The sequence below is a fragment of the Oncorhynchus nerka genome, linkage group LG9a (genome assembly GCF_034236695.1).
Source record: "Oncorhynchus nerka isolate Pitt River linkage group LG9a, Oner_Uvic_2.0, whole genome shotgun sequence".
NCBI lineage: Eukaryota > Metazoa > Chordata > Actinopteri > Salmoniformes > Salmonidae > Oncorhynchus > Oncorhynchus nerka.
Genome location: NC_088404.1, coordinates 20,800,028 through 20,813,552, shown reverse-complemented (window position 1 = coordinate 20,813,552; position 13,525 = coordinate 20,800,028). Strand labels below are relative to the sequence as shown.

General features: G+C 47.7%; 1 protein-coding gene across 2 annotated transcripts in view; it reads right to left on the bottom strand.

Annotated features, from left to right (window-relative positions):
- mical2b (microtubule associated monooxygenase, calponin and LIM domain containing 2b) overlaps positions 1 to 13,525 on the bottom strand; it is a 143,761-nt gene that overhangs the window by 102,696 nt on the left and 27,540 nt on the right. For both annotated transcript variants that reach the window (XM_065022404.1, XM_065022405.1), the window contains exons 5-7: positions 10,192 to 10,293; positions 6,942 to 7,097; positions 6,300 to 6,400 (exon numbers count right to left, since the gene is read on the bottom strand). In XM_065022404.1, coding sequence (XP_064878476.1) covers positions 6,300 to 6,400; positions 6,942 to 7,097; positions 10,192 to 10,293 — 359 coding nt within the window. The remainder of the gene's footprint in view (positions 1 to 6,299; positions 6,401 to 6,941; positions 7,098 to 10,191; positions 10,294 to 13,525) is intronic.

Genomic DNA, 13,525 nt, shown 5'->3' with positions numbered 1-13,525 from the left:
GTTAAACGCGTGCGTCCACACACACACGTCTGGTTAAAAGCGTGCGTCCACACACACACGTCTAGTTAAAGGCGTGCGTCCACACACACACACACGTCTAGTTAAAGGCGTGCGTCCACACACACACACGTCTAGTTAAACGCGTGCGTCCACACACACACACACGTCTAGTTAAAGGCGTGCGTCCACACACACACACACGTCTAGTTAAAGGCGTGCGTCCACACACACACACACACACACGTCTAGTTAAAGGCGTGCGTCCACACACACACACACGTCTAGTTAAAGGCGTGCGTCCACCACACACACACACGTCTAGTTAAAGGCGTGCGTCCACACACACACGTCTAGTTAAAGGCGTGCGTCCACACACACACGTCTAGTTAAAGGCGTGCGTCCACACACACACACGTCTAGTTAAAGGCGTGCGTCCACACACACACGTCTAGTTAAAGGCGTGCGTCCACACACACACACGTCTAGTTAAAGGCGTGCGTCCACACACACACACGTCTAGTTAAAGGCGTGCCCACACACACACACACGTCTAGTTAAAGGCGTGCGCCCACACACACACACACGTCTAGTTAAAGGCGTGCGTCCACACACACACACGTCTAGTTAAAGGCGTGCGTCCCCACACACACACACGTCTAGTTAAAGGCGTGCGTCCACACACACACACGTCTAGTTAAAGGCGTGCGTCCACACACACACACGTCTAGTTAAAGGCGTGCGTCCACACACACACGTCTAGTTAAAGGCGTGCGTCCACACACACACGTCTAGTTAAAGGCGTGCGTCCACACACACACACACGTCTAGTCTAGTTAAAGGCGTGCACACACACACACACACACACGTCTAGTTAAAGGCGTGCGTCCACACACACACACGTCTAGTTAAAGGCGTGCGTCCACACACACACACACGTCTAGTTAAAGGCGTGCGTCCACACACACACACACACGTCTAGTTAAAGGCGTGCGTCCACACACACGTCTAGTTAAAGGCGTGCGTCCCACACACACACACACGTCTAGTTAAAGGCGTGCGTCCACACACACACACACGTCTAGTTAAAGGCGTGCGTCCACACACACACACGTCTAGTTAAAGGCGTGCGTCCACACACACACGTCTAGTTAAAGGCGTGCGTCCACACACACACACACTAGTTAAAGGCGTGCGTCCACACACACACACGTCTAGTTAAAGGCGTGCGTCCACACACACACACGTCTAGTTAAAGGCGTGCGTCCCACACACACACACGTCTAGTTAAAGGCGTGCGTCCACACACACACACGTCTAGTTAAAGGCGTGCGTCCACCCACACACACACACGTCTAGTTAAAGGCGTGCGTCCACACACACACACACGTCTAGTTAAAGGCGTGCGTCCACACACACACACTAGTTAAACACACACACGTCTAGTTAAAGGCGTGCGCCCACACACACACACACGTCTAGTTAAGGCGTGCGTCCACACACACACACACGTCTAGTTAAAGGCTGCCCACCACACACACGTCTAGTTAAAGGCGTGCGTCCACCACACACACACACGTCTAGTTAAAGGCGTGCGTCCACACACACACACACACGTCTAGTTAAAGGCGTGCGTCCACACACACACACACACACACACACACACGTCTAGTTAAAGGCGTGCGTCCACACACACACACGTCTAGTTAAAGGCGTGCGTCCCACACACACACACACACGTCTAGTTAAAGGCGTGCGTCCACACACACGTCTAGTTAAAGGCGTGCGTCCACACACACACACACACGTCTAGTTAAAGGCGTGCGTCCACACACACACACGTCTAGTTAAAGGCGTGCGTCCACACACACACAGACACACACACACGTCTAGTTAAAGGCGTGCGTCCACACACACACACACACACACACACGTCTAGTTAAAGGCGTGCGTCCACACACACACACACGTCTAGTTAAAGGCGTGCGTCCACACACACACACACGTCTAGTTAAAGGCGTGCGTCCACACACACACACACACGTCTAGTTAAAGGCGTGCGTCCACACACACACACACGTCTAGTTAAAGGCGTGCGTCCACACACACACACACACACGTCTAGTTAAAGGCGTGCGTCCACACACACACACACACACGTCTAGTTAAAGGCGTGCGTCCACACACACACACACACACGTCTAGTTAAAGGCGTGCGTCCACACACACACACACGTCTAGTTAAAGGCGTGCGTCCACACACACACACACGTCTAGTTAAAGGCGTGCGTCCACACACACTAGTTAAAGGCGTGCGTCCACACACACACACACGTCTAGTTAAAGGCGTGCACACACACACACGTCTAGTTAAAGGCGTGCGCCCACACACACACACACGTCTAGTTAAAGGCGTGCGTCCACACACACACGTCTAAAGGCGTGCGTCCACACACACACACACGTCTAGTTAAAGGCGTGCGTCCACACACACACACACACACGTCTAGTTAAAGGCGTGCGTCCGTGCGGCCACACACACACACACACGTCTAGTTAAAGGCGTGCGCCCACACACACACACACACACGTCTAGTTAAAGGCGTGCGTCCACACACCACACACGTCTAGTTAAAGGCGTGCGTCCACACACACACACGTCTAGTTAAAGGCGTGCGTCCACACACACACACACGTCTAGTTAAAGGCAAACGCCACACACACGTCTAGTTAAAGGCGTGCGTCCCACACACACACACGTCTACACACACACACACACGTCTAGTTAAAGGCGTCCACACACGTCCAGGCACACACACACACACACGCCTAGTTAAAGGCGTGCGTCCACACACACACACACGTCTAGTTAAAGGCGTGCGCCCACACACACACACGTCTAGTTAAACGCGTGCGCCCACACACACACACACACACGTCTAGTTAAACGCGTGCGTCCACACACACACACACGCCTGGTTAAACGCCCACACACACACACGCCTGGTTAAAACGCGTGCGTCCACACACACACGCCTAGTTAAACGCGTGCGTCCACACACCCACACACACACGCTAGTTAAACGCGTGCGTCCACACACACACGCCTAGTTAAACGCGTGCGCCCACACACACCACACACACGCCTAGTTAAACGCGTGCGCCCACACACACACGCCTAGTTAAACGCGTCCAAACACACGCTAGTTAAACGCGCGCCCACACACACACACGTCTAGTTAAAGGCGTGCGTCCACACACACACACACACACACGTCTAGTTAAACGCGTGCGTCCACACACGCCTGGTTAAACGCGTGCGTCCACACACGCCTGGTTAAACGCGTGCGTCCACACACGCCTGGTTAAACGCGTGCGTCCACACACGCCTGGTTAAACGCGTGCGTCCACACACGCCTGGTTAAACGCGTGCGTCCACACACGCCTGGTTAAACGCGTGCGTCCACACACGCCTGGTTAAACGCGTGCGTCCACACACGCCTGGTTAAACGCGTGCGTCCACACACGCCTGGTTAAACGCGTGCGTCCACACACGCCTGGTTAAACGCGTGCGTCCACACACGCCTGGTTAAACGCGCGTGCCCACACACGCCTGGTTAAACGCGTGCGCCCACACGCCTGGTTAAACGCGCGTGCGCCCACACACGCCTGGTTAAACGCGTGCGCCCACACACGCCTGGTTAAACGCGTGCGCCCACACACGCCTGGTTAAACGCTGCGCCCACACACGCCTGGTTAAACGCGTGCGCCCACACACGCCTGGTTAAACGCGTGCGCCCACACACGCCTGGTTAAACGCGTGCGCCCACACACGCCTGGTTAAACGCGCGCCCACACACGCTGGTTAAACGCGTGCGCCCACACACGCCTGGTTAAACGCTGCGCGCCCACACACGCCTGGTTAAACGCGTGCGTCCACACACGCCTGGTTAAACGCGTGCGTCCACACACGCCTGGTTAAACGCGTGCGTCCACACACACCTGGTTAAACGCGTGCGTCCACACACACCTGGTTAAACGCGTGCGTCCACACACACCTGGTTAAACGCGTGCGTCCACACACACCACACACACCTGGTTAAACGCGTGCGTCCACACACACACACACACGTCTAGTTAAACGTGTTTAAATCAGGGCAAGGCGTCCGGAAACATGACAGAATATAAACAGTGTAGCTATTCCCTCCGCAAGGCAATCAAACAAGCTAAGTGTCTGTATAGAGACAAAGTAGAGTCGCAATCCAACGGCTCAGACTCGAGAGGTATGTGGCAGGGTCTACAGTCAATCATGGACTACAAAAGGAAAACCAGCCCCACCGCGGACCACGATATCTTGCTCCCAGACAAACTAAACTAATTTGAGGAAGGACAATACAGTGCAACTGACACAGCCCACTACCAAAAACCTGCGGGTTCTCCTTCACAACAGCTAACGGGAGTAAAACATTTAAATTAGTTAACCCTCGCAAGGCTGCCAGCCCAGACGGCATCCCCAGCCGCTTCCTCAGAGCATGCGCAGAACTGCTGGCTGGTGTGTTTACGGACATAATCAAACTTTATCCCAGTCTGCTGTTCGCACATGCTTCAAGAGGGCCACCATTATTCCTGTTCCCAAGAAAGCTAAGGTAAATGAACTAAACGACTATTGCCCCGTAACACTCACTTCATCATCGTGAAGTGCTTCGAGAGACTAGTCAAGGACCATAACACCTCCACCCTACCTGACACCCTAGACCCACTCCAATTTGCTTACCGCCCCAATAGGTCCACAGACGACGCAATCGCACTGCCCTAACCAATCTGGACAAGAGGAATACCTATGAGAGAATGTTGTTCATTGACTACAGCTCAGCATTTAACACCATTAGTACCCTCCAAAATCTTCATTAAGCTTCATGACGGGCCGCACCCAGGTGGTGAGGGTAGGAAACATCTCCACCCAGCTGATCCTCAACACTGGGGCCCCACAAGGGTGCGTTCTCAGCCCTCTCCTGTACTCCCTGTTCACCCATGACTGTGTGGCCATGCACACCTCCAACCCAATCATCAAGTTTGCAGATGACACTATAGTGGTAGGCTTGATTTCCAACAACGATGAGATGGCCTACAGGGAGGAGGTGAGGGCCCTCGGAGTGTGGTGTCAGGAAAATAACCTCACACTCAACGTCAACAAAACAAAGGAGATGATCGTGGACTTCAGGAAACAGCAGAGGGAGCAGCCACCTATCCACATCGACGGGACAGTAGTGGAGAAGTTTTAAATTCCTCGGCATACACATCACGGACAAACTGAAATGGTCCACCCACACAGACAGCGTGGTGAACAAAAACTTTTACAGATGCACAATCGAGAGCATCCTGTCGGGCTGTATCACCACCTGGTACGGCAACTGCTCCGCCCACAACCGTAAGGCTCTCCAGAGGGTAGTGAGGTCTGCACAACGCATCACCGGGTGCAAACTACCTGCCCTCCAGGACACCTACACCACCCGATGTCACAGGAAGGCCATAAAAATCATCAAGGACAACAACCACTGCCTGTTCACCCCGCTATCATCCAGAAGGCGAGGTCAGTACAGGTTCATCAAAGCTGGGACCGAGAGACTGTAAAACAGCTTCTATCTCAAGGCCATCAGACTGTTAAATAGCCATCACTAATATTGAGTGGCTGCTGCCAACATACTGACTCACCTCTAGCCACTTTAATAATGAAAAATTGATGTAATATATGTATCACTAACCACTTTAAATAATGTTTACATACCCTACAATACTCATCTCAAATGTACTCTATACCATCTACTGCATCTTGCCTATGCTGTTCGGCCATCGCTCATTCATATATCTTTATGAACATATTCATTCCTTTACACTTGTGTGTGTATATAAAGTAGTTGTGAAATTCTTGGATTACTTTTTAGATATTACTGCATGGTCAGAACTAGAAGCACAAGCATATTGCTACACTCACATTAACGTCTGCTAACCATGTGTATGTGACAAATCCAATTAGATTTTTAGCTTCCACCCCCCACACGTCTCGCTAAATGTGTGCGTCCACACACGTCTAGTTAAGACCCCTCCCCCCCAACACATCCTTCTCACCCAGCAACACATTTTACCTGCTCAAATACATCTAGTATTGTGTTTTTATTCCCAGTTTAATGCCATGGCTGCGATTTGGCACCCTCTGGCAGATGGGGCACAATGGCACAGCTGTAAATACCTGCGCTGTGGGAGAGTGGCATATTGAGCACAAAGTAGCAAAACAAAACACTCACATGAATGATGACTCCCTTGTCCAGCAGACTCTGCTTCTTTGCGGTCATCACAAAGTAGTGCGTGTTGTCTCTGTAGTACACAATGTTCTCCAGATCAATCCCTACAATCACAAGGCAACACAAAGCTTCATAAACAACTGTCAGTCATGTTGACCATACAACCAAATTGTGTGACACGGTCAGTGGGAGGATCATGTTCCAAATGCGGTGTGTATCATGACCAACGTGAGTGATGGTACACAACCCTTTCATTAAGAGGGGATTTGAGGGGAGGAGATTCCAGCCTGTCATCACACACTGTTGAACCTCACAAAGCCAAGCAGGCTGCTAGAATCAGCAGCACCTAGATCCTCCATGGTGTGTTAGCATGGGAAACATTTCATCTGCTGGTACTTCAGCAAAACACTCCCTTTGTAGGAGACACACTGGTTTCATGGATTAAAACATTTTATTGAGGTTCCCAATGGACTGATGTGATGACACCTAGGGTATCAACATTCCAGGTAAAATCAGCCTGATCGCACATCAATGACCATAAGAGTTGGAAAGACCGCACAAACAGGTCCAAGGCTTGGCTAGGAGGTCAATGCCCAGAAGAGGGGTACAGAAGGTGTGTGGGGTCAGGTTTGTGAGATGACCCACCGGTTTCCTCTTTGAGCTCCAGGAAGAACTTTTGGTTGAAGATGAAGGCCACGCCGCTGATCTCCTCCACCTTGGCCTCGGCTGTGGTATTCCTGTTAACGAAGTTGGCTGTGATGGCTATGGCCAGCTTGCCCCGGAACTCTTTCCTCCTGAAACCTACAGTATGCGGCAAAGCATTGTTATTCTTTCTGCTGACACTCAACATCTAGGAAGTTAATCATTTTATACCAGATTAAACTGAGTCAGATTGCGATAAATCGGAGCAATAATGTTATTACATATTGTTAAGGAAATACAGGCTGATAAAGGTTAAGGTAATGACATAGATCAAAAAGCATTAAAATACTACCTTCAAACTTTGTCTGAGCAATACTCCTGTCTGGTTGACAACGAACCCATGCATTTTCTTTTTTAGATACAGACTACACTCAAGACTGATCCAAGTAGTGTAATAGACTTTCACCAGTCACATGACCAGATTCCATCTGTATACCAGCTGTTCATCTTCTCCGGGAGACTTCTGGGTAATGTGCTCTGACACAGGTCAAAGTTATCTCTAGATAGTGCAGGTTAACTGCAGATGAATTACTCTAAAATTATCATGGCTTGATTTCATTTTTTATTTTTTTATGTAACATGATTTTATAGCTTTTTAATAGAAATTCCAAAGCCAAAAATAGTGAACATTCAATTGCCAAAACAATGAAAATGTTCCATTGTCTGTCATATCCACATACTGTAGACATCATAGTAACTTCCTATTTAAGTAGTACAATATATATATATACACTGCTCAAAAAAATAAAGGGAACACTTAAACAACACAATGTAACTCCAAGTCAATCACACTTCTGTGAAATCAAACTGTCCACTTAGGAAGCAACACTGATTGACAATAAATTTCACATGCTGTTGTACAAATGGAATAGACAGCAGGTGGAAATTATAGGCAATTAGCAAGACACCCCCAATAAAGGAGTGGTTCTGCAGGTGGTGACCACAGACCACTTCTCAGTTCCTATGCTTCCTGGCTGATGTTTTGGTCACTTTTGAATGCTGGCGGTGCTTTCACTCTAGTGGTAGCATGAGACCCACACAAGTGGCTCAGGTAGTGCAGCTCATCCAGGATGGTACATCAATGCGAGCTGTGGCAAGAAGGTTTGCTGTGTCTGTCAGCGTAGTGTCCAGAGCATGGAGGCGCTACCAGGAGACAGGCCAGTACATCAGGAGACGTGGAGGAGGCCGTAGGAGGGCAACAACCCAGCAGCAGGACCGCTACCTCCGCCTTTGTGCAAGGGGGAGCACTGCCAGAGCCCTGCAAAATGACCTCCAGCAGGCCACGAATGTGCATGTGTCTGCTCAAATGGTCAGAAACAGACTCCATGAGGGTGGTATGAGGGCCCGACGTCCACAGGTGGGGGTTGTGCTTACAGCCCAACACCGTGCAGGACGTTTGGCATTTGCCAGAGAACACCAAGATTGGCAAATTCGCCACTGGCGCCCTGTGCTCGTCACAGATGAAAGCAGGTTCACACTGAGCACATGTGACAGACGTGACAGTCTGGAGACGCCGTGGAGAACGATCTGCTGCCTGCAACATCCTCCAGCATGACCGGTTTGGCGGTGGGTCAGTCATGGTGTGGGGTGGCATTTCTTTGGGGGGCCGCACAGCCCTCCATGTGCTCGCCAGAGGTAGCCTGACTGCCATTAGGTACCGAGATGAGATCCTCAGACCCCTTGTGAGACCATATGCTGGGTGCGGTTGGCCCTGGGTTCCTCCTAATGCAAGACAATGCTAGACCTCATGTGTCTGGAGTGTGTCAGCAGTTCCTGCAAGAGGAAGAAATTGATGCTATGGACTGGCCCGCCCGTTCCCCCGACCTGAATCCAATTGAGCACATGTCTCGCTCCATCCACCAACGCCACGTTGCACCACAGACTGTCCAGAAGTTGGCGGATGCTTTAGTCCAGGTCTGGGAGGAGATCCCTCAGGAGACCATCCGCCACCTCATCAGGAGCATGCCCAGGCGTTATAGGGAGGTCATACAGGCACGTGGAGGCCACACACACTACTGAGCCTCATTTTGACTTGTTTTAAGGACATTACATCAAAGTTGGATCAGCCTGTAGTGTGGTATTGCACTTTAATTTAGAGTGTGACTCCAAATCCAGACCTCCATGGGTTGATAAATTTGATTTCCATTGATCATTTTTGTGTGATTTTGTAGTCAAGCACATTCAACTATGTAAAGAAAAAAGTATAATAAGAATATTTCATTCATTCAGATCTAGGATGTGTTATTTTAGTGTTCGCTTTATTTTATATATATATATATATATATATACACACACACTGCTCAGGCTGCTACTGCCTGAGCAGAGATGTGAAGATAGATAGATCTATCTTCACATCTATCTTCACATCTCTGCTCAGGCAGTAGCAGCCACCCAATGTTATCTTTGTGCAGTCTTCAGTCATCCAATTTAGCTAGGCTAGCCTGCCAAAGTATGCTGCAAAGCTGTCTGACAAAAAAGTTTTACTAGTTCCTCAAAGCAGATAAGGCATACTTCACGAACTCTCTCGATCCCCCTCTCTCTCATCGTTGTGTTCATTCCTCTCTCATGGTCTGCGTGTAGCTAACCTAATGTAGCAGACATAAGTGTATTCATCTCTGGCTGACTTGGAAAAAACAGGTGCAATGGATTATGGTCACTGTAGTTAATTACCAAGTTAGTGTTAAACTAGGTTGAATATTTGCTTAATGAAAATTACAACTCCCTTCAGCCCAGCGTCCTACATACTTCTTGATTTCTCTTGTGAATGATTGGATTCCTCTAGAGAAACGGAGCGTTGGGCTCGAAAAAAAAATACAAGTTAAATGTCGGTCAATTAGTTGTTTAATTACCACTTTTTATTTTACAAAAACGTAGGTTAATAGCCCAGTACAACTTATTCCCTCAGGCATGTTCTCTCGCATCCTGGAACACCTTGTGTGCAGTTCTATTGTACTTTACCCCTTAAGACATGACTGAAATTGAAAGCATTTTATGACCATAAAGTGTTTATGACTGGCAAGCTAAGGGACAAATTCGGTTGTTTTTGCCCCTTTAGTTGAACATGTTTCCAAGACCAGGTTTATACATTGTTCAGGTGTGCAACTTCAGCCATGAATCTTACAGACAACTTTAAAATGTTCACAGTCAAACATTGTGTGTAGAGCAAATAACTTCATCATGTGTTCCTTCTCACCGTCTAGCGTGTTTCTGCGTCCATCTGCGCCAATCACCACGTCAAAGTCCAAGTCAACAAGGGGGTGGTTTTCTGGTCTGATCTCTGCTCTCCATCCAGGCCCTGGGAAAAGGACAACATACAGTTGGCAGTGGCAAACCATAACAATACAGCAATATATAGGCAACATTTTCCATTACTGTTCAGGTTGCAGTTGTTATTTATTGTGCTTTTTGATTCATGTGAAGGGACTGTTAAATACATAGCTAAGTTGTCTCCAACTATAAATAGCTGAAGTCTTGCTGAGGGTTTGTAATCTTTCACAACGCAGCGTGGTAAGTGGCAATGACAGAGAGAGAAACAGAGACCCTCTCCATATCAGCTCAACACGTCTGCCACAGTCTCACAGAAATACACTGTGCCCACGGCACATTCTCCTAAGGTACCCACTTTAGAACATCACTGCTGCAGAGGACACATTGCAACCCTAAATTTAAGCTAGTCTTTATCAGTCGAGTGACAACCACATGCTACAGTATAAAAACGAACTGGGGTAAAAGACGGGGTTTGTTCAAATGCAATGTTTAAAATCAAGTGGGGAAGTTAGTGCAGCTGAGGGACTATGGAATACAGCTTCAGAAATATACAGTACTAGTCATGAGTTGACACCGACTCATTCAAGGGCTTTTATTTTTTTACATTGTAGAATAATAGTTAAGACATAACTTCGAAATCATGTAGTAACCAAGTGTTATATCAAAATCTATTTTGAGATTCTTCAAAGTAACCCCCCTTTGCCTTGACAGCTTTGCACACTCTGGGCACTCTCTCAACCAGCTTCACCTGGAATGCTTTAACAATCTTGGAGTTCCCACATATGCTGAGCACTTGTTGGCTGCCATTACACAGCCTGGAGGTGTGTTCAGTCATTGTCCTGTTGAAGAACAAATGATAGCCCTGTTGAAAAACAAATGATAGCCCATCTGGTTTGTGCTTAGTGGGACTGGCAAATTGATGCAGAATGCTGTGGCGGTCATGCTGGTTAAGTGTGCCTTGAATACTAAATAATTCACCAAGTGTTACCAGCAAAGCACCCCCACACCACCTCCTCCATGCTTCATGGTGAGAACCACACATGCAGAGATCAATTGTTCACCTACTCTGCGCTTCACAAAGACAGAGGTTGGAACCAAAAATGTCAAATTTGGACTCATCTGATGAAAGGACAGATTTCCACTGGTCTAATGTACATTGCTCGTGTTTCTTGGCCCAAGCAAGTCTCTTGTTATTGGTGTCCTTTAGTAGTGGTTTCTTTGCAGCAATTCAACCATGAAGGTCTGATTCACACAGTCTCCTCTGAAAAGTTGATGTTGAAAGGTGTCTGTTACTTGAGCTCTGAAGCATTTTTTGGCCTGCAATCTGAGGAGCAGCTAACTAATGAACGTACAGGTCATCCTTTCCTGCGGTGAACCTCATGAGAGCCAGTCTCTTCATAGCTCTTGGTCTTTGCGACTGTAATTGAAGAAACTTTCAAAGTCCTTGACATTTTTCAAATTGACTGACCATGTTTTAAAGTAAAAATGAACCGTCATTTGTTTATATGAGCTGTTCCATCTTCTGAATCCCACCACTACCTTGTCACAACTGATTGGCTCAAACGCATTAAGGAAAGAAACACAAATTAAGGCACACCTGTTAATTGAAATGCATTCCAGGTGACTACCTCATGAAGCTGGTTGAGAGAATGCCAAGAGTGTACAAAGCTGTCAAGGCAAAGGGTGGCTACTTTGAAGAATCTCAAATATATTTCGGATTTGTTTAACACTTTTTTTGGTTACATGATTCCATGTGTGTCATTTCATAGTTGATGTCGTCACTATTAATCTACAATGAAGAAAATATTAAAAATAAAGAGAAACCCTAGAATGAATGTGTCCAAACTTTTGACTGGTACGTCAACAAATCAAAAGGAGATGATCTTGAACTTCAGGAAACAGCAGAAGGAGCATCCCCCCTCACCATCCACATCAAGGAGAAAGCAGTGGAGAAGGTGGAACGTTTTAAGTTCCTCAGTGTACACGTCACAGACAAACTGAAATGGTCCACCCACACAGACAGTGGTGAAGACGCAGCAGCGCCTCTTCAACCTCAGGAGGCTGAAGAAATTTGGCTTGTCACACAAAACCCTGACAAACTTTTACAGATGCACAAATCGAGAGCATCCCGTCGGGCTGTATTGCAGCCTGGTACGGCAACTGCACCGCCCTCAACTGCAGAGGGTGGTGCGGTTCGCACAACACATCACTGGGGGCAAACTACCTGCCCTCCATGACACATATAGCAAAAAGATCATCAAGGACATCAACCACCCGAGCCACTGCCCGTTTACACAGATACCCATCCAGAAGGCGAGGTCAGTACAGGTGCATCAAAGCTGGGACCGAGCAACTAAAAACAGCTTCCATCTCAATGCCATCAGACTGCTAAACAGCAATCACTAACAGAGGCTGCTGCCTACATTGAGAGCCAATCACTGGCCACTTGAATAAATGGATCACTAGTCACTTTATACAATGCACTCTTAATAAAATGTTTACATATCTTACATTACTGATATATGTACAGTTGAAATCGGAAGTTTACATACGCTTTAGCCAAATACATTTAAAATCAGTTTCGCAATTCCTGACATTTAATCCTAGTAAAAATTCCCTGTCTTAGGTCAGTTAGGAAAACCACTAAGAATTTGAAATGTCAGAATAATAGTAGAGAATGATTTCAGCTTTTATTTCTTTCATCACATTCCCAGTGGGTCAGAAGTTTACATACACCCAATTAGTATTTGGTAGCATTGCCTTTAAATTGTTTAACTTGGGTCAAACTTTTTGGGTAGCCTTCCACAAGCTTCCCACAATAAGTTGGGTGAATTTTGGCCCATCCCTCCTGACAGAGCTGGTGTAACGGAGTCAGGTTTGTAGGCCTCCTTGCTTGCACACGCTTTTCCAGTTCTGCCCACAAATTTTCTAAAGGATGGAGGTCAGGGCTTTGTGATGGCCACTCCAATACCTTGACTTTGATGTCCTTAAGCTATTTTGCCACAACTTGGAAAGTATGCTTGGGGTCATTGTCCATTTTGAAGACCCAATTGCAACCAAGCTTTAACTTCCTGACTGATGTCTTGAGATGTTGCTTCAATATAACCACATAATTTCCCCTCATGATGACATCTATTTTGTGAAGTGCACCAGTCACTCCTGCACCAAAGCACCCCCACAACATGATGCTGCCACCTCCGTGCTTCACGGTTGGGATGGTGTTCTTTTGCTTGCAAGCCTCCCCATTTTTCCTCCAAACA